The sequence below is a fragment of the Rattus rattus genome, chromosome 1, assembly GCF_011064425.1.
Source record: "Rattus rattus isolate New Zealand chromosome 1, Rrattus_CSIRO_v1, whole genome shotgun sequence".
NCBI classification, from domain to species: domain Eukaryota; kingdom Metazoa; phylum Chordata; class Mammalia; order Rodentia; family Muridae; genus Rattus; species Rattus rattus.
The window spans coordinates 165,070,329-165,092,048 of NC_046154.1; the positions used below are offsets into that span (position 1 = coordinate 165,070,329).

Below are 21,720 nucleotides of genomic sequence, written 5' to 3' on the forward strand. Positions count from 1 at the left end.
AGTTACCGTCACTATCCTTGGATGTATACCAGAGCTAAACGGTCACCCCTACTACTACGGACACCAAATGCGGACTTCGAGACTAGAGCACCAACCTAAGCTTACAGCAGAAAGCAGTACTGCAGTCCCCAGCAGTGAGCATTCGGGGTCAGAGGGTGCTGTTCAGGCCACAAGGGAAAGCCAACTCCTACAGACTCACTGGCTAAGGACCCCCAAGTACTCTACTACCTGTGTGTTAACACAGGAACAGCAGGTTCAATCTGCACAGGCACAGCCAGCCATCTTCCAACTAACTGCCTGTCTAGCCCCCTCCAACCTGGGGCTAAAACCTATGTCCACACACGTATGTACCCAATCAATCACTGTGCTGGTTTAAAGGAGAATGGCCCTTATACATTTGAATGTTTGGTCCTAGTTGGTTGACTGTTTAGGAAGAATTAGGAGCTGGGGCCTGGTTGGAAAAGGTGTCACTGGAGTGGGAGAGAGGGGAGACAGGCTTGAGGTTTCAAAAGCCCAGCCAGGCCCAGTCTTCTGCTCTGCTGCCCTGTCCACCCCAACACTCCCCTCCCGTGTGTCAGACTCACCGTCTACAATGGACAGGAAGCCTTGCAACTACATGCTTTCTTCTACTGTTTGCTTTGGTCATAAAGTGTCTTCACAGAAATAGAAAAGAGTTATCCTGAGAGTGTGTGGATCAGTCATGCTGTAGCTACCAACTGCAAGTGAAGGAAGCCTTTCCTTGCTGTGGGCAGCAAGCACGTAGCCCATGATGCCCTGCACACATGGCGGACTCTCCTCAGTCAGGTAGTTATGCATGCCCTCGAACACTTCGCTCTGCTCAGCTCTCAGGGAGGTAAAGGACCAGGATACCTTTTTCTTTCTAGGGGCTCAGGGACTATGAAGGAAGGTACAGAAGGGTAATAAGTGCTGGAGGGCAGGAAAACTAGTCCAGGCTTGATACCCTAACCCAGCTTGGCTATGGAGCAGTAGCTGCTGGGACCAACCAGAGACTCTGGCTCAGAAGGGCAAGGATGAAGTATCATTAGATGGTATGGCAACCACCAGGATAGCAACAGAGGTTACCATCTCCAAGTCACAGGGAAACTGTTCCTCTACTCAAGTGGCCTCCTGAACAGACAGCTCACCTTCCCACCTCTGGCACTTGCTAGCCCTGATGACGTCATCTAAGACTGGTTAGTCAGTGAGACAGCTACCCACGTCATCCACACGCTGTAAGCTCACTAACGGGAGAACTGGAGTCATTCAGGCTGACAGTATTATTACAATTTGAAAGGACAATTTTTACATGACTTCACACTCATATACAAGACATTGATACAGCACACAGTGGTTTCAACTCTCTTTACAGAAGGAGCAATGATCGGTCTGCTCTAACAGGATGTCAATGCTATCTCTCCCTTACAAATCTTTAAAAGGCAGCTTGGGTTCTCCTAAACTAAACAGAGGCACCGTCACACCTTAGATATCAGGGGCCGCCATCCTGGGCTTGTCTGTAGTACCCAGTCCTACGTAACAAACTGCAGCCTGCCCTGACACAGAACATACCAAAACCCAGAACTGGCCACGGGTTCTTGTAACATACAGCTCCTTTCAGCGTGATGAGTCAGAGTTACAGCCCACACTCTAGATCACATCAGCTGGGGCAAACATCTGCATGAACCAATCCGGTCCTTTCTCATTTCCCTTCTCAGTGTCCAAGGACACTACCCTCTCTGCAGCCATGCTCTGAGCACTATTTAAAATACACCTGGATTCATGAATTTTTCTTTGTGACTCGTGAGAACTAAAGCCAATCAGCCCGGGAAGACCTCCCCACAATCCCTGGGTGGGTGGACAGGGAGCATCTGCTCCTTTGTTGTGGTTAATTTCACTGCTTCTTTTTTTTACTTGCCGGACTGTCCAAAACTTCAATCTTGCCTTTGCCACCTTCTGTGTTCGGAAGCTTAATGTTCTCGATGGTGACTTCAGAGGGAATGCAGTCATCGTCTTCGGACTCCGAGCTGTCCCCAGAACTGTCCTGTGAGCTCTCTTCTGGATTATCGTCCTCTTTCGAATCTTCTGACTGATTCATCTCAAATAAGGCCACGTCCTATAAAGAGTGTGGAGAAACGTCCTTCAGGGCAGTTCTGTAACAAGCTCTAATAGAGCAACATGGCAGGCGTGGAGAGGGCTCAGCAAGCAGGAAAGGTGCTCACTGCTTTCCAGAGGCCCCCGCTCAGTTCCCAGTACCTGTTAGCAAGTGGCTCTCAACACACCTCTAACTCCAGCCTCAGAAAATCTAACACTCTCTGCTGGTTCTTATGGGCACCCACATAGGTGGGAGAGACACAAATAATTCCTAATAAAGCCAACAGAGGGAGCTACCAATATTCACTACACATTCTGGAGCAAAGACTAAGCTGTGCGCTTAATACAAATGGCACCTTCATGCTTTCAAGGTGCCAGAATCCATCTTAAGTCAGTGAGTGCTCGAAGGATCGGTTTTACTTAGGTCTTTAAAAAAGTTCTTCCTGCCTATTACACATCCAACAGCAGTCAGTCAATAAGACTGGACTAGAGCAGTGGTTCTCAACCTTCCTAACAATGCAACCCTTTAATACAGTTCCTATGTTGTGGCGACCTCCCCGATCCAACCATAAAATTCTCACTGCTACACTGTGACTATAATTTTGCTACTGCTATCAACCATATGTAAATATCTTTTTTTCGGGTCCCGGCAGGTCTGAGACTGAGGGGCTGAGAACTGCTAGACTACAATTAGGCACCCCAGTGGACACTTCAGACTTGATGACAAGAAATGCAAACAGCTGGCCACAGTGACACAGCTACAATCCCAGCCTATGACAACAGTAGGGGGGATGACAGGCAGGATTGACAATGAGGCCAACCTGAGGTTCCCCCGCAAAAATTATCACAACTCTTGCCTTAAAGAAATTTACATTTTTGAACAAAAACCAGCAAAGTGTAACTGGACAAAATCCTGCCCACCACCCACTTCTGTTTAGCTACTGAACTAGAAAGTGGCTGAAGGGGAAAGATGAAATTGTAGCATGCCACAGGCTTCCGACCCCAGTCAACCCTGAGTAACTCCTACACCACGGAAACTGTTCCCCTGAACTATGGCCAACATGAATAGCTCTTCCCTAAAAAAAATACATACATATGAAACTGTATAGAATTCAAGATTTAGTAGCCACAACTTTTAAAATATCACTCTTCTTCCCTTTTGGTGATAGTACGTTAACACCACTGTATGAAACAAACAGCTGGCATTACCATCTGTATGACGTTTCCGGACGTCTCGTCGATGTTTTCAATATTGAAATGACCAGCTGGAGCAACGGCCATTTCCTTCTGCAGCTTCTCATTTGCCTGGGCCATTTGTGGGAGGAAGGCCTGAACCTGGTCTAACACTGGAGGGCAAACAGAAGCAAGCATATTAGGAAATTCTAGGCTTCAAAACTCCCAGCACTTTACAGCAGAGTTAACAACAAACCCATTAACTCTGTATGTCCCTCCACTTCTGAGCCTGCTTGGGCTAGAGGGTGGGTGCTAGGCCCAGGACTCCACCAGTTACATTCCCAGGCCCTCTGAATTCCCAGAGCAACACAACGACATCATTTCCCAATTATTCCTCAAATGTTCTGTTACGCTGCCATCCTCAAAGTATAAAATTTTAGAAGGCTGGCTTTCAACAAGACGAATGTGTTTTGAAGAAAACAGAATGAGCTAATGGTCAAGAGTGCACCTGGTCTTTACAAGGTAGGCTGTCAGGGTTGGGGATTTAGCTCAGTGGTAGGCGATTGCCTATGGCGCAAGGCCCTGAGTTCGGTCCCCAGCTCTGGAAAAAAAAAAAGGAAAAAAGAAAAAAAAAAAAAAAAAAAAAAAAAAAACAAAGGGAGGCTGTCAAGGTTATTAATGAGACCCCATTTTACTTTTTACTATGTCAGTTACCTGGAATGTCGGTCACCTGCCCAACTTTCATCTGAAAATGTTAACACCAGCCTTCTTAAAGACAAACAAAAATGAAAAGGGAAACAGGAACAGGCTTGCTATGTAATTATAAATTCTCTATGTTCATACCTTGGGCTGGCTCCAGAGTCCTGCAGAGGACCATGCCTGTCCTCCCTTTGAAGCTTGGGTCACTAATGTTCCTCATCCTGAACAGGCCTATGTTTCTGCAGTCTTGCCTATCACAATCTGCCCTGTGGTGTAATCTGACGTGATGTCCTAGCCAAGCCAAGCCAGTAATCAGTCAACTTGAGAGCTGAGGAGAATACCACTGAGAGGATGTTCACCTGGAACCTCCAATAAAGCAGCACCTTCAGGTTAGTCTAACACCGAGAGAGCAGAGACCGGCAGCACATGGAGAAAATGAGCATTGGGATGCAGATACAACTTTTAGTTTCTAACTCTGGTTTCTCTTAGAGCAATCTGAGCTTTCGCTCTTCGGCAATTCAGAGTTCTAACTAATGCATTCAATCTCACCACCATGCTGGTACCAGCCAGAGTCTGAGAGAACCTCAACTGAGGAAATGCCTCTGCAAGACCCAGCTATAGGACATTTAATTAATTACTGATTGACGGAAGGGAGGGCCTGGCCTATTGTGGGTGATGCCATCCCTGGGCTGGTGCTCTTGGGTTCTACAGGCAAAGCAGGCTGAGCAAGCCAGTAGGCAGCACCCTCCATGGCCTCTGCATCAGCTCCTGCCGCCAGGTTCCTGCCCTGTGTGAGTTCCTGTTCTGACTTCCTTCAGTAATACAGTGACGTGTAAGTGTAGGCGGAATAAACCCTTCCCCTCCCCCCCCAAGTTGCCTTGGTCTTTGGTGGTTTTTTTTTTTTTTGGTTCTTTTTTTCCATGAGCTGGGGACCAGAACCAGGGCCTTGCGCTTCCTGGCAAGCGCTCTACCACTGAGCTAAATTCCCCAACCCCCGGTCTTTGGTGTTTTATCACAGCAAAACAAACCCTAACTAGGACAGAAATGGGTACTGCAGTCATGGGGTACTGCTGTGGCAGAGACCCGACTGTGCTTTTAAGATTGTAGAAGAACTTTGGGCTGGGCCATTCTGTAGAGAGCTTGGAGGATAAGAATGTTGAGAGCAATGCAGATGATGGAGGTCTGGCTTGTGACATTTCAGAGGTCAGTTTGAGAGTCCTTTAATGCTTCCCAGAGTATTAAGAGTTATGGATTCATGAAGCCACACAGCTTAAGTGGGTTCCAAGGATTTGAACCCTGGTCCTCATGTTTGCTCAACAAGCACCTGTTCTGAGCAATCTCCTGGAGTAAATACCTGCCAGGTGTGGTGGCACGCACCTTTAACCCACTTCTTGGGAGGGGGAGGCAGAGTTCCAGGCCAGCCAGGGGTTAAGAGTGAGACTTGTCAGAGGGGAGGAAAAAAAACAGACTTGGCATGGCAGCACGTAACTCATTCTAGAATTGGGTGAGGTAGGAGAATCTGGAGTTCAGGGTCCTTCTCAGCCACACAGTGAAGCCTGAGGCCAACCTGGACTACATGAGACCCTGTCTCAAAGGGGAAAAAAAAAAAAAAAAGATCTTGGGTTGGGGATTTAGCTCAGTGGTAGAGCGTTTGCCTAGGAAACGCAAGGCCCTGGGTTCGGTCCCCAGCTCCGGAAAAAAAAGAACCAAAAAAAAAAAAAAAAAAAAAAAAAGATCTTAAGTAACTAGCTGGACCTTTTGAAGTTTCAAAAATACCTTTCATTCAGAAAAAAACTGCAGGGAGGTGATGAACATGAAAAATTCTATTCCTCAGAAAATGGTTTACACAATGTATTTGACTCTCTGGTTTAATATGAACCATGAAGACAGGCTATCCCATCACAAAATGGATTAACTAGCCTTAATCAGGGGAGTGTCCTCTAGAGTAGAAAGGAGGTACTTACAAGGGCTCCTTTGTACCCGAACTGTTTGAAGGGTAGAGGCCTTTCTGGAATGAGGCTTAGAGTTGATGAGCAGCTGGTCCCAGACACCTGAAACCACACACAAACAATTAACGGCACAAAACAGCCCTAAGCCTCAAGTGCAATTCAGAAATGATAGATTAACAGTGAGAGAGGGGCCGTCAGCACAGCCCCTAGGACTGCCTGCAGCCTGGACCATTCCACACACTGACAGAGAAGGAGCAAACACCCCTGTCTATACACATCCATCTCTCCTCTCTCTGGCCATCTCTCACCCACCTCTAGTACTCAAATACACACTGGATTCTATCTTCTGAGTTAACAAAAGGGGTTGGGGGGCTGGGCATGGTAGGGCGCTCAAAAGGCAGACAAGTGATCTCTGGAGCTCCAGGGCAGCCAGGACTACACAATAGAACTGTCAAGCACTAACTGCCCTTGCGGAAGCCAGGGTTTGAGTCCACGCACCCACGTGGGGATTCATACTGGACTGTAACTCCAGTTACAAAAGATCACTTTCTGACCTCCTAAGACACCAGGGATACACAATCCACAACTTTAAACAATAGAATTAGCAAAACGTAGTCTTCAAGTTTAAAGTTAGAAATGCTTTAATTCCAGCACTCAGAGGCAGAGGCAGGCCAGCCTGATTTAACAGAGCAAGTTTCAGAACCAGGGCAACACAGATTGGTTTTTTTTTTGAGAATTGTTTTTGCGAAACAGGGTCTCACTACATTATACTTGTGGCTGTTCTGGAACGTCCTATGTGGACCAGACTGGTCTCGAACTCAAGAGATCCCACTGCCACTGCCTCCCAAGTGCTGGAATTAATGAGATGTCACACTAGCGGAGGAAATGCTGAGTGGATTTCCCGCACACAGGTCTCCCTCCGCCAAGGCCACACTAAGGAGTTTGTACCCAAACCAAAAAATAATGAAAATGGTATTGCCTGCTCTTTACCTTCCAAGCCGGTCCAGACCAGGTAGTCCTTGTAGAGTTCATTAAGAACCTCCCAGGTCCGGACTGGCTTGGTTGTACCCACCTCGACTGGCCCGGTCATCCCTGACACCAGCAGAGTCCCCGCCCCCTTAGCGTCCGGGGCTCCGCGGCATCCCCGACCCATGCAGCGTCTCGGGCCTCTTGGTGTCCCCGGTCCTCGCAGAGACCGGACCCCACGCAGTCTTGGGCGCCTTAGTGTCCCTGAACCCCGCGGCGCCCCTGGTCCCGGGAGCGTTCCCGACCTCCCGCAGCGTTCCAGGTCCTGCAGCGTCTGCGACCCCGCAGCGTCCCCGGTCCCTCCAGCCCACCACCCCGCTCTTCGCCGCCGCTCACCTCGCGAACCCTCGCTCCCCGCCGTCAGTAGCTCCCTGGACACCGTGATCCGCGAGCAGTCCACAGAAGACGAAGAGACGCCAGGACCACTCGCGTGCTCACCACGGAGCGCCATGCTTCTCAGGCAGTGGGAGTGGAAAAGCCCGGATATAGAAAGGCACGGGGAAGGGGCGGGGTCAAGGCGGCAATTGACGGAAACTCGGAGGTGGGCGGTGACTTAGGAGGGTGGGGCGGTGCGTGGCGGGAGTCCTGCCTGCAGCTGAAGCCTCCAGCCCACGGGGACCGGAAGCGGGGGCGGGCCGGAGGCGGGGGGGCGGGGACACCACACAGCCTGGGCGGACCGCTATGATTGCACGTGTCCGAGTTTAGCCAAAAGGTTTCCTTCCTTACTATTAGAAGCGTCAGCCCGGCTTGGTTAAGCTAAGCAAACGCAAGCGTGAAGGTGATACGAGGCCTTTGTCATTATTCTATTTTTGTTTGGGGAGGTTTCTGTGGCCTTGACTTTGTGGCAATCCTGACATAATTTGTAACTTCCAAACGCCAAATTATAGGTGGGAGCCACCACACCCAGCTTCTTTAAAAAAATTTTTTTTTGTTTAACTGGCTGGCCCAAGTTGGCCTCAAATTCACCATTTTGCCAGCTTCAGTTTCCTTGCACTTAAATCTACAGGCACCCGTTTACTATGCTTGCCTGAGTTTGTTGCTTGTTGAAGTCTCACCGAGGTATTCTTCTTGGCCTAGTACTCAAAAGTCCTCCTGGCTCTTTCTAGCCTCCTAAATAGCTTGAATTTAAGGTCTGAATGAGCAGACCGAGCTTAGTTCACTATTCAATGGTAAACACAAAACCCAGCAGTATCATAAATGCTATACAACAAGCCTTTGGAACATTGTCATGTCAAAATGAAAATTGTTCCTGGTGGTAGCTAAATGGTGAAGTTGTGAAGGGAGCCCTAAGTTTGGTCTCCAGCATCAAAACAAACCCTTAATTTTTTTAAAAAGCTGAAATAAAACCATTGAATGACAAACCCCATTCCTCCTCTCTCCCTGGCCCTGGGACCCAATGCTCATGGTTTTGTTGGGAACAAGGAAAAGAAACATTTGTAAGCACTACCATTTCATTTTCAGACTCCATTTAAATCATAAGGAGAAACAAAATTCAAGGTCCCACGCACTAGGGGAGCTGGGGACTTCCCTACAGCTGAAGAGCTTTTGTCTTAAGCAGGTGTCTGAGTTTAGACTTCTCAGGAACAACTTGTAAGGAGACAGCTGTCTTGAGTCCAGCCATCTCAAGAGTCCTCCATCTTGCTGACAGGGTCAAACAAATTCGTGTTCTCAGGCCTAGGAACGCACACCTATCCCAAATCTACATGTTTTCTTAATTGTCGGTTAACTGGTAAAGAATATAAAAAATGCTGTCACCTAGACCAAGGTAGGTAAGTTGTGAAAATATACATAACCAATTGCCTGTTGTGTGCTTGTTAATGACATACAGCTGACCTGCACCTTTGTCAGGGTGTCACTCTGAGCTCCGCACCTAAAGTCTAGGAGAAGGAATTAAGGTCCTTAAAGCCAGGTGCCCTGGGGTTGGGGATTTAGCTCAGTGGTAGAGCGCTTGCCTATGGCGCAAGGTCCTGGGTTGGTCCCCAGCTCCGGAAAAAAAAAAAAAAAAAAAAAAAAAAACAAAGCCAGGTGCCCTGGATGCATTAACCCATAATGTCAAAACACAATTGGATCACACTGCTGCTCTCCCCAGCTCCCCCTCAGCCTGTTAAAATGTTGTACAATCTCCCTTCGGGAGGACGAGGTTCAGCTCCTGAACTTGCTGCCTCCCCCGGAGCTCAGAAAGTAAAGCTTTTGTTTTCAAAGCTTCCACCCCCCAAAAACCAACAATTTCTCTTTCCATCTAACTAGAATCATAAACTACTTGGTTTTGTCACTAGCATATTTCACTGAAAATAATGCCTTCAAGGTTTACTGGAAAGGATATCTTTCAATCTTAATGCTGAATAATATGTGCTTGAATTGTGCACCACGCTTTTGGGGGGAGGTACAGGGTCTCACTCTAAAACCTCAGCTACATAGTTGAATTCCATGCTGTCCTCAAACACTTAATCCCAAGTGCTGAGATTGCACACAGGCTTTGCTACCAGGACTTGTTAACTGTATGCTTTCTCTGACGGTGAATATTTGAGTTCCTTCCACCTCGCGACCGCTGCGAACAGGAACAGCAGGAAGTATGCAGTTGCGGCTTCAAGCAGTGCCTTTAAACCTAGTATTCAGGAGGCAGGGAGGCTGGTGGATCTCTGTGAGTTTAAGGCCAGCCCAAACTACATAGCAAGATCTAAACCAGCCAGAGCTGCATAGTAAATCTGTGTCTCAAAAAACTGTGTGTGTGTGTGTGTATTGGGGCACATGCCATGGCACAGGGGCACATGACAGGAAGTCAGGACAACTTAAAGGAGGCAGTTCTCCCACTTCATTGGTCCTATGGATCAAAAAAGAAAAAACTATAGCAGCAGACACCTTTACCTGCAAATCTATTGGCCAGCCCAGATAACCCAATGAAAATACAATCAAAGGGCTGGAATATATATTTCTTCCTTCTTCTTGAAAGTGGACACATTTTTGTTGCTCATTTCTTGCACTGGGAGTACTCCTCAATGTCATCTTTAGCCTGAGTTTATTTGTCACAGTTCGTCACTGCACAACGGTAACCAACTATTGGACCTCCACATCTGAGCTCATACACGCCGTATACAGACACACCTAAGTAGAGGACTCGGAGGATGTGTTGCAATTCCCGGAAGCAGTCTACCTAGGCTAGGATGCTAAGTGGGCTATGATAGCAGATAGCTGGCTGTGCTGCTGTTGTGGGTATAAGGCTGAGCTGTCTGCCAAGAACTGTACCAGGAAAGAGACATGGACACGCCTCTTTACAATAACCTCTGATCCGGCTGGGAAAGCAGAAGGGCGAAATGGAAACTTCTAGTGATCTTTGTCAAACGATGGTCTGCTGGGGCACGCAGGTGAAAGGATGTCTTGCTAACGCGGACATGGGAAAGACTGTCCTCCTGAGGCAGACACAGGTGAAAGGATGTTTCACTGGAACAAACAGGTGAAGGAATGTTCTCCTGAAGCAGACACAGGTGAAAGCATGTTTTGCTATAGCACACACGTGAAAGGTTGCTTGACGAAGGAGTATAAATATGACCCCACAGACAGGGGGAGACGAGCACTGGTTTGTTCCGCCTCGCTGTTCTTTGCTAACAACATGCGTGTATTGGTTCACCTGACATAGCGTTGTTGAGTTTAGCTTGTAGTAACACGGACATTGAGAGAAACTCGCCCAAGAACTACTTGTCAGGGGCCTGCAGCTTCTTGTGGCTCCTGCGGCCTCCCCTCAGGCAGGTTGGCGGGTCTTGCGGTTTCTTCAGGCTCGAACTACAGCTTCCTGGTGTCTGCTTGGTGAGAGGACCGAACTGTAGCTGCTGGTTCGTGTGTGGTGTCCACCTGCAGCGAAGACTGAACTGAAGCTGTTGGTTTGTGTTTGGTGTTTGCTGCCAGACTGAACAGCTAACGAAGAAGATTGAGCTTGCCCCCACAGAACTATTGCTAAACAGGTCCACTTCCCCCATATACTGATAACTTTTCTCTTCCACTACCTCTGGTGGGTGTTGGATTAGAGGGAAGGTTGAATGCTTACTGAACTAGGCTGCAAAAAAAAAAAATGTAAGCCCGCAGAAGGGGGCAGGGCAGAGGAAGCTCCCTATTCTGCTAGAGTGTAAGGGATAGACAGTACAAACAGGGTTTGTGCTGAGAAGCCCTACTTGGCATCCCAAACCTCGCTATCCACAGGAAGACATCCAGGGAGATAGAACAAGGTGAAAGTTGTAAGGTTGTGGCAGGCCTTCCCCTTCTCCCTGCTCCCTAGGTCTTGCTAAAAACCTGATGGTTACTTACATTCCTCCCAACTGCTAGTCCCCAAGGTCTATTCCCTTATTTGGCCACTTCCTCCTCCTAAGGCGGACTACCAAGGTCCAGCTATCAAAGTATTGAAGTCCAGAAGTCAGAAGGCCCCCTTGGTTCACCTAATTAACATGCTCCGTCAAAATATACGATGGCATTCTAGCTCCATCCTAACGCAGAACTCCTTTTTAAAAGTTAAACCTGCAAGGGTATAATTTCCCCTCTTCCCAGGATGTTGTTTGTCTGCCTGAGTCTCAAAGCAACCACTTTTACCTCAGCTTAATAAATGATCTCTCTGTGAAAGCAGGTGTTTGGGTGTGGTTTGACCCTAATCCAGGGTCCGGGAGGGAACCCCCACTGTTGGGAGTTCTCCTTCAGAAGTACTAGAAGATGCCCTTCAAGCCCAACCTTTGAAAAAAAGAGGGGAACAGTCATGACTCAATTGCAGACGTGGCCCTTAATAATAATAATGGGAGGGGTCAGGATGGATCTGGGAGGGGTTAAAGATGAATATGCTCGAAACACATTGTATGCGTGCATCATAATCTTAAAATGTTAACAAGATAGGCTAGTATTACTTCAGAAATGAATCTAAACCAGAAGGGCCAAACAAAAATGAGTACTCTTTTTCCTCACCCAGGCCCCTTAAAAAAAAAAAAAAAATCAAAGCTAACAAAGGGCCTACACTTCTCACCAGTCACAGTTGTTAATACTGTCACCTTAGCAGTTAGGCGCCAGCATATGAGTCAGGGGATAACAGGCATTGAGACCGTACGCATCTGTGGCAAAACAATTTCCCACTGTCCAGTTTGTGAACTTTGATGATGCAGCCTTGCCTGCCCTGGAGCTCAGTCAAGTTCTTCTATACTTACTTTCTGTTGCTCTTGGTAAAGTCCAAGAATGAGCAAAAGCAACCTGGGGAAAGCCAACACCCTACTCTAGCCTGTGCGGGCGCCTGCTCGCCTGTGCACATGATGACTAGCGTTACACTGATGTCTAACTGTTTAAATTTTCTGTGGTGAAGAATTAGAAAGCAAAGTTGGACTTCCAAATGTTAAGCGGTGGTTGAGGGCTAGGTTTTGCAATCAGCCTGGTCTTGTACAACTTTAACAAACCTCCTTGTAAACAAAAGCTTGTTTTGCCAGGATGACCTTTTGCTGGAGCATAAACAAAATGTAACATTGTGTTCTTTGCCTTTAAAAGCCCCCTGATTGAGGAAGCTGGGCAGCATATTCCCGAATCTGCCAAGTCTTGGGTGTAGACCTGGCGCCAGTATATGAATAAAATCCTCTCCCTTCTTAAAATGTACACACACACACACACACACACACACACACACACACACACACACACACACACACACACACGACAAAAAAGTTTTTAAAAGTAACCCGAGAAGGGAGGGTTTGTTTCCACCGACACTCTACAGTGCATCATGGAGGAAAACCAAGGCAGAAACTCAAGGCAGGAGCTGGGAGCAGAAGCTGTGGAGGAATGATGCTTTTCCGCCTTGCTCAGCTGCTTCTTCACCCCAAATCCTCTTGTCTCAGCATGGCACCGCCCACAGTACGCAGGACGCCCTTATATCAGTTAGCAATTAAAATACTTTGTCTACCCGGCCAGAGACGGTGCAATTCTTCTGTTGCAGTTCCCTCTTCCCACGTGACTCTAGGTTTGTGTCACTTGACAGCTAAGGACAGCTATGGCGGTTCACCAAGTCAGCTTCCAACTTGTGTCAGTCCCCTTGTTTCTGGGATTACAGACACGGACGTGACACTCCTGTTTCTATCCACCACGCCTGTTTACCCAGTGCTTAGCATCAAACCCAGGGCCAAGTGTGCACTGGAACTGGTCTACATCCTCCGCCGCTGATCTTTGTCAAAGTCGAAAGGATTTTGGTTATTTCCATATCTTTATATGCATAGTTAAATTTCTAGGATCTTTCCTGAAGTTCCAGCGCATTCAACGCTGGGCTGGCTTTTTAACCACTCCTCGAAAGTATTTAGAAAATGCATTCCGAATTCAGACACTGTCCCTGCATTCCGGCAGAAATGTTTACAACAATGCAGACATATAACAAAGAGTAGAACAAACCTCTAGGTGGAGACAAATTCTTGTCTCCTTCTTAAAGTGTTAATTCAATAGGGCTTGGCTAGGGGACCGTCCCTAGGAAGGTTGGTTCACCTTAAGATACCCGGCTTTTCCTTCCCAGAATTCCCACGCCCTAACATTGTCCTCCCTAGCTGAGCTGCCTAGAGGTGCAGCTAAGACAGCCCGCCTTTCTAAAACCTAATTATTTCTTCTTTTTCTTTCAAATGCTGACCAGAGCCTAAGTATATTTTTAGACTCCATAACTAATACTTTGGGCTTCCTTCTTCTTTTTCCTAAGCTCCCCTCCTGGGCATGTGGCTGCATGCCACCCTGTAACTGTCCTCCGTTCTGCCTTATCTCAGCCCACACGGGGTTTCTTCCTCCTTGTTCTCCTACTCCCTTCAGGCTTGGAAATTGGCCTGGAGTTTTCCTTTTTAAATGTTAATAAATTGTCCCTGAGCTTCTGTGTGCCATTCTTTTTGTACTAACAAAGCTAAGAACCCCAAAGAAAGGTCCCTGGTTCCTCAGGTATTCTCTAAGGACTCTGCTGGGATTCCCCAAGATTTCCAGTTATATTCCTTTCCTGTCCTTTAAATCCTTCCATTGTCTGGAAAAACAACCCCGTACCTGGGACTCTAGGCTATATTTAAACACACACACACACACACACACACACACACACACACACACACACACACACAGAAATGAGCTTAAGAGGGAATACACGCAAGAGTCAAACTCCAGGAAATGACTGGACAAACATTTGTTGTGCCATGTTAGCGGACTGAGTACAGCCTGTACCCTTCCCCTTCCTCGTCTTACGGGTGCCATCTGCTTTGATCTAGTTCCCGTTAAGAATGTTTTTGCAACATTCGGATTTCAAATGGTTATAGGCCCTTCCAGTTACAGGCTCTCCTAAAAATACAGGCACATGCTCGTAATATTCCCTTTGAAATAGCCCCAACAGAACACTACAAAGAGGGTATGAACTTCAGATTTAGCCAAAAGTATGGAACGGATGAGGCCAGAGACCGCTGCAGAGACTCGATGCTGACACAGTGTATCTTTGTACCTCTTTTCTTTCAGGGAAAACTGCAGACTGCAGAGCAACGTGCTAAGTGTTGGTATTCGGTCTAAGCTCCACCCCCACAGCTACATGGGAACTGTCAGGTATGCTCCGCCCCACAGTTGCCTGGCAACAGCCAGCTGTGCCTGACCCTGTGTAAGAGGCTGTTTGCCCCTCCTCTTCCTCTTACTTCTCTCTTACCCCTCTCTTCCTCCTCTCTTACCCCCTCTTGCTCTTTTTCTTCGCTGCTCTTGCCCCCTTCCCCACCCCAATCCCTGCCCCCTCCACGTGCCCGTGGCCGGCCGCCTTTCTGCTCTTCTACTCCTCTTTCATTAAACCTCTCCACGTGGAACCATGGTGGCTAGGTGTGTTCTGTCCCAGCACCGGAGCATGAGCCGAGATTCGAAACCCCAACACTAAGCCCTTCCATAGTCGTCCGTTCTTATTTTTGTTGTTGTTTTGCTATAATTTCTTGTTTATAGATAGCTTGTAAAAGCAGTGCTTGTATACCTATTATACTGATTCCAAAAATGAGTATATTTTGACTCCCTCCTCTTCCTCCTCCTTTTCTTTTTTTATTGGGGGCAGGGGGTGTGCTCGGATTCAACCCAGGACTGGTTTTTTGTTGTGTTTGTTTGTTTGTTTGTTTTGTTTGTTTGTTTTGGACACAGTTTCTCATTGTGTTGCCCAGGCTAGCACCAGCCTTGCCTTGAAGTCACAGAGATATACTTGCCTCTGTCTCCTAAGTATTGGGTCTAAAAGCCGGATCCACTGCAGGTTGGTAATGCCAGCTACTGAGAAGCAAGACGATTCTAGGAAGTCCGTGTCCTAGCAGAACCTCAACCAAGTCAATTATAGAGTGTATTATGCAGTTAAATTCGTCAAAAGAAAAAAAAAAACTGGGGGCTGGAGAGATGGCTCTGGGGTTAAGACTGCTCTAACAGAGGTCCTGAGTTCAAATCCCAGCAATCACATGGGGGCTCACAAGCATCTATAATGGGATTTGGCGCCCTCTTCTGGTGTGTCTGAAGACAGCTATAGTGTACTCATGTAAATAAAATAAGTAAATCTTAAAAGAAAAAAATATTGTTTTTGATTCTTTTTGAGACAGAGTTTCTCTTGTGTATCCCTGCCTGTCATTCCGTAGACCAGGCTGGCCTTTAACTCACAGAGGCTAGGATTAAAGGCACGTGTCCAGCTTAAAATTTATTTTTTAATATCTTTATTTTTATTTCCTGAACCTTTAACCTGCAAGTGTGTCTGTATGCCAGGAGTGTGCCTGGTCCCTCAGAACTGACCATCGGATCTCTGGAACTGGAGTTACAGGGAGCTCTGAGCTAGTGCACAGGGGCTGGGGAATTGAACCTACAAGAGCATCCAGCATTCTTAAGCATGGAGCCATCTTCAAGAGTCCTACCATCAGATCCTAAATAAAATAAATCGCATCGGTCATGGTAGTATGAGGCTGGAATCCAAAGCATTCGAGAGGCAGAAGAAGAAGAATTTCAAGTTTCAGGCCAGTTGGAGCTACGTAGTGATACCATCTCTTTCTTTTCTCTTTTCTTTTTCTTTTTTTGAGATGTGATTTCTCTGTGTAACCCTGGCTGTCCTGGAGCTCGCTCTGTAGAACAGCCTGTCCTTGAACTCAGCGATCCACTTGCCTCTGCCTCTGGAGTGCTGGGATTAAAGACACGTGCTAGCACTGTCTATCTAGCTTCCTTGCTTCCTTTTTTTTTTTTTTTCTTCAATTAGTAAATTATTCTGCTAGAAGTGAAACCAGAATTGAAACCCGAAATGCAAATAAAGGCAACGTTAACAGAAGAACCTTTAGATGTGTTCATTCATTCATCCCAAGTGGATAATGATCGGATACTCCCTCGGGGTTGACAACACCACGCGAGTATGAAATAAGAATATAGTTGACAAACCTCAAGAGGTGGACAGGTGGGGAAAGCGTCATGGTTTGGTGTTTTGGGTGATAAGCAGCATTCAATGGCCAGAGACTCTGACGGTCTGGCAGGTATAGGTCAGGGGAGGTTTTTGGAAGAACAGAGTCTTCTTCGTTAAAAAGGAACAAGAAGTTTAAAGTCTGGAGGCGGGAACTCAGCGGTCCAGGTTGGCAGAAACCTAAGGCAGCACGTACAAGGCAGACAGAGTACCTTCTGAAGACGCTGGGAGCAGGCAGTACACAGAGAATGACCTGGGTGCTCTTGGGAGAAAAGCTCAGTTATGGGTCAATCACCAAGAGACTTGGTGTCAAACAGTCATGCCCCACTCCCACCCCCAAACCCCCACCCCATCTTTCTGAATGCCCTATCCCTTTTGAAGTAGGGTTTTTGTTTTGTTTTTCCCTTGGCGTGTGTGCATGCATTTGTGTCTGTGTATGAATGCAAACATGGGTCATAAGGCGTGGTAGAGGTCAAAAGGCAACCTTGGTGTTAGGTCTTACCTTCTATTCTATTTGAGGTGAGGCCTCCTGTTCACCACTTGTGGACACAGGACCGGCTGGGCTGTCCGCTTCTGGGGTTTCTTTTTTCTCATCTCCCTTCTCGAAGTGAAGGAGTGTTGGGATTATAGACACATGCTACCACACCCAGCTTTGTGTAGGTTCTAGGGGATTTGAACTCAGGCCAGCAAGCTTGCATAGCAAGTACTTTTGCCCCCTGGGCCATCTCTCTAGCCCCTTTGGTTCCTTATCCCCATCCCTAAAATGTATCTTTCTGTGACTATTGATCCTTCTCATTTCAGTGTACTATTATGTCCCCTCAAATGTCTACAGATTCTCCCCACCTTCAAACTTCGGAAAATGCTTCTGCTCTGTAAACTATGGCTCCACAGGTTTCCCTGGCCTCGTAGCTGCAGGTGTATTGAGTGTTAAGTTGTCCTCTCTGATGTCAAGACAGTGGTAAACTCCGGAGTGTTCTCCATTGTGGTGTCTGTTGGTGCTGTACATGACAATTCTAAACTCCGGAGGTTGTTATCTGTTTCACAGATGTGGAGCCTGAGGGTGAAGCCTCAACTTATCATTCACAGAGTATGGCTAAAAACAGCACCCCTTGGGGTTGGGGATTTAGCTCAGTAGTAGAGTGCTTGCCTAGCAAATGCAAGGTCCTGGGTTCGGTCCCCAGCTCCGAAAAAAAAGAAAAGAAAAGAAAACAAAACAAAACAAAACAGCACCCCTTCTGTAACACGACTGTATTACTGTGCTACTGTAATATTGCTACTACTGGACATAGGGTGTCTCGTCAGCTCTCCTGAATTCCCTACCTATCTCCACTGCATCAATGGGGATTCCGTTCTTCCAGCCGCTGAGCCTCAAAGGCACACTTCAAGGCTCCTTCTGTCCCCTTTCCCACTTTTCCACGAGCAAATCCTGCCTTTTGCCCTCACTTCCACAGACACTTGTCTGCAGCCCTCGCACCCTCTTAACCATTTCCTGTCTGACGACCATCCCTCTTACTTGGATTTATAAGGTACTGTCTTAGGGGTGGTCTGCCTTGGCCACAACAATCCCACTGTAATCAAAATCACTGAGGGCCACCTCTTCTTAAGTTCTTCGGGGAACTCTTTCCAATCCAGAGTCAATGCCCAAGTCCTTACCATGGCCTGTGAAGCTCATGTCCTGACACCTGGTTCTCCGTATCTCCTGCCACTTCATTCCAGACATAGGATTGTGTACCCCGTCTGTTCCTCACCTACACCCAATGCCAGTCCGTCTGTCCATCCATCCATCCATCCATCCATCCGTCCGCATGCTGACAATCATTCTACCCTCTCAGTTGCTTTCTGGAGCCTACTGATGTCTCCTGAATAACAACAGACACATTCCTGTCTCAAGACATCTGTGTCTGTATTTTCCCCACATCTCGTAACTGCCTTCTTGTTTCTTTTCGCTCAAGCTGCGGAATTCTCTCTGATTGTATTATGACTAAGGAGGATGTTTACTCCAAGTGAAAGAAAGCCCTCCTCCTACGGCCTCCCCATCCTCGCTCCAAAACTCTTCTTCTTTGGGTGTGGGTAGAGACAAGGTCTACCTGTGTGTAGTCCTAGAACTCATTTTGTAGACTAGGCTGGTCTTGAACTCATAGAGATCTGCTTGCCTACTAAAGATGTTCACCACCACACCTGGCCCAAAACTTTGAACTCCGCTTTCTTAGTAATCATCAATATACAGCTAGATATATTTAATTTTTAATTACATATGTTATTCATGCATGTGTGTGAACATGCCACAGCACATGTGTGGACGTCAGAGGACAACTTTCAGGAATTGGTTCTCTCTACAGAGTGTCTCCCGAGGACTGAACTCAGGTCGTCAGGCTCCGTGACAAGCACTTTAGTGGCCATTACACAGATAAATATTCTTTTGTTTGTCTTTTCTCAGGAACCCTGTGAGCCCGTCACTTGTCTCTCCTTCCGTGAATGAAACAGAAGTGCAGTCCCAGAGCAGAGGATGGAAAATCACATCTGATTAAGTACTTAATAGATATTTGTAGACGGATGAATGATGACATGTGCTTGGCACACAGGAGTCTTGTAATAGCTACTTGCTCTGTGAACACTGTTAGGTCTCCAGACTCAAACAGTTGGCTTACAGGTGGCCATTAACATATCAAAGTTGACACTGGCCACCAGGTTCTCCCAGGATCCCTCAGTCCCTACCTGTTACAGTGTATGGCAGACATACCCTGCCTCCTACCCTGAACGTTTCCAGCTCAGGGGCTGGGTTGCCCTTACCCCCACTGTCTTTCCCTATATAATCCAGCCATTTTGGGTACCTGGCCCTACTGGTCTACCCTTTACTCTCCTGGCCAGTCTCTTGGCCCAGGCCATTTCTTCTTGGTTATCAGTTCTCCCTTCTCCTCACATGGCCCGGCTCAGTCTGGCTGTGTATACTCTCCTATGTCCCTACCTCCGATTACACTCTTCCTTTTATCTATACTAAACTTCTTCCCCCACAACACTTAAGAGCAGCCATGTCCTTTCCTTTCCTTTTTTTCCTTTTTTAGATTCATTCATCTGGTGATGAGAAGGGGGGGAGGGGGAGATGGCAACCAAGAGTTGATCAGAACCAAGCTGCTGATCTGACTCCTAAGGTATATATGGATCATTTGTTTCTGCTGGCTTCTGCCACCCACCACATCTGATTCCAAATTCTACAGTCCAGCTTTTCAGTTGCTGTTTTTCCTATATCTTCCTTCTAACCATCTGTCTCTCAGCATTCTGGGATCAGGCCCCACTGTGCCCCTCAACCTGGGCACCTCTAGCCTCTGTGCATGTTTCTCTGGCTCCTGCAGCCTGCCGCACCTTCGGGGACATGTCCCTTTTCTCCTGCTCTCTCCCCTTTCCTCCTCTACCCGATAAATGTCACCCTGAACTGCCCGCTTTGTTTGCTGTGACTACAAAAGCCACAGCCAGGAAGCTCCTTTCACCCTCCCTGGGCTCCAATCCGAAGGATAAGGATTTGGAACATTTTTCTGACAAGTTTCCCATTCCGCTTGGGGACGCCCCAGTTGGAAATTCCTATCACAAGGATACTTTGTCTCCTTTTATACAGAGTAAACAGCAACAGTTCCCTAAACTATTTTGGATTGGTGTGGGTTTTTGCATAATGACGAGATCGGAAGGCTATAGATGTCTATTCAGATGAACAAAAGCTGATTTAGAGATTTACACCTAATTACTTATGTCTTTGCTAACCAACACCGAGCTTCTAAAAGATTTAGATAAGTAACAAGATCTGTTCGATAAGTAAGGTTTATAAATCCTTCGGGTCCATCAGGGTCACAGTAATATTTGTGCAGCTCCTCTGTCTTTGCTGTTTGTTAAGCTTCAGTTATCTGGATGAACTAAGTTATAAAAAAAAGAATTGTGATATTCTGTAATGACACAGTATGAGGAGATCAGGAGAGTTCTCGAAATCTCTTGATAGACTGTATTTATGGCTTAAGTCTTCAACTCAATGTTTTAAGGCTCAAACTTAACAGGGATAAATCTGTACATTCCTAGTCTTTTTTTTTTTTTTTTTTCAGGGCTGAGGACTGAACCCAGGGCCTTCGCTTGCTAAGCAAAGCGCTCTACCTGAACTAAAATCCCCAACCCCTAAATTCCTAGTCTTATAAAAAGCAGCGGACTTGGGGTTGGGGATTTAGCTCAGTGGTAGAGCACTTGCCTAGCAAGCGCAAGGCCCTGGGTTCGGTCCCCAGCTCTGAAAAAAAGAAAAAAAAAAAAAAAAAGCAGCCGACTTATAAACTGCTAGGCAATGACAAGCTTTAGCTATCTTCTTGTATGTGTTTTCAAGGTTAAGCCTAAACTCAGGTATACTTAATACATAGAATGATCTTCAGACTTTTCAGAGATGGGCGGGATGTGGCATTTAAAGTGTTTAATAAAAAGCATCCCATTATAGAGACCTCTGCCTACCTAGTGGGAACCTAAGGTCTCCTAAGAAGGTAGTTGGAACACAATGATGCCACCTAAATCATGGTAACACTAACCACTGGGCAAAGCTGCCCTGTGCCTCTCCAGTTGGGAGGGCTCTGCTCAAACCGGACACTTTTGGGTTGATTGTCCTACTCTGCCTGGTCAAAGGTCAGTCCTCCAAGTTCCTCCATTATATCAGAATCTATCAGGCATCTCTCAGGACAACTGGCATAAGCGCCGCAAGACCGGGGGTAAGAGAAAACCCTACCACAAGAAGTATGAGCTGGGACGGCCGGCGGCCAACACTAAGATTGGCCTTCGCCGCATACACACAGTCCGAGTTCGAGGAGGCAATAAGAAGTATCGTGCTCTGAGATTGGATGTGGGGAACTTTTCCTGGGGCTCTGAGTGTTGTACTCGCAAAACAAGGATCATTGATGTTGTCTACGATGCATCCAATAACGAGCTCGTCCGCACCAAGACCCTGGCGAAGAACTGCACTGTGCTTATTGACAGCGCACGGTACCGACAGTGGCACGAGTCCCACTACACCGTACCGACAGTGGCACGAGTCCCACTATGCACTGCCCCTGGGCCGCAAGAAGGGGGCCAAGCTGACTCCTGAGGAGGAAGAGATTTTAAACAAAAAAACGATCAAAGAAAATTCAAAAGAAATATGATGAAAGGAAAAAGACCGCCAAAACCAGCGGTCTTCTGGAGGAGCAGTTCCAGCAGGGCAAGCTTCTCACCTGAATTGCCTCAAGACCAGGCCAGTGTGGTAGAGCAGATGGCTATGTGCTCGAAGGCAAGGAGCTGGAGTTCTATCTTCTGCGGAAGATCAAAGCCCGGAAAGGCAAATAAACTGTCATAGCTCGTGTAATAAAGGTGTTTGCTGTTCTGTAT

General features: G+C 47.1%; 1 protein-coding gene and 1 pseudogene across 1 annotated transcript; one reads left to right on the forward strand and one right to left on the reverse strand.

Moving 5' to 3' along the window:
* Positions 1-1,259: 1,259 nt before the first annotated feature.
* On the reverse strand, positions 1,260-7,419 carry C1H12orf45 (chromosome 1 C12orf45 homolog). Its single transcript, XM_032910560.1, has 4 exons — positions 7,272-7,419; positions 5,925-6,011; positions 3,298-3,434; positions 1,260-2,110 (listed from the first exon to the last, which is right to left on the reverse strand). The coding sequence occupies exons 1-4, from the start codon at positions 7,384-7,386 to the stop codon at positions 1,889-1,891; spliced, it is 561 nt and encodes a 186-aa protein (XP_032766451.1). The 5' UTR covers positions 7,387-7,419; the 3' UTR covers positions 1,260-1,888.
* A 2,905-nt stretch (positions 7,420-10,324) lies between these two features.
* Positions 10,325-21,720, forward strand: LOC116911499 (annotated as a pseudogene).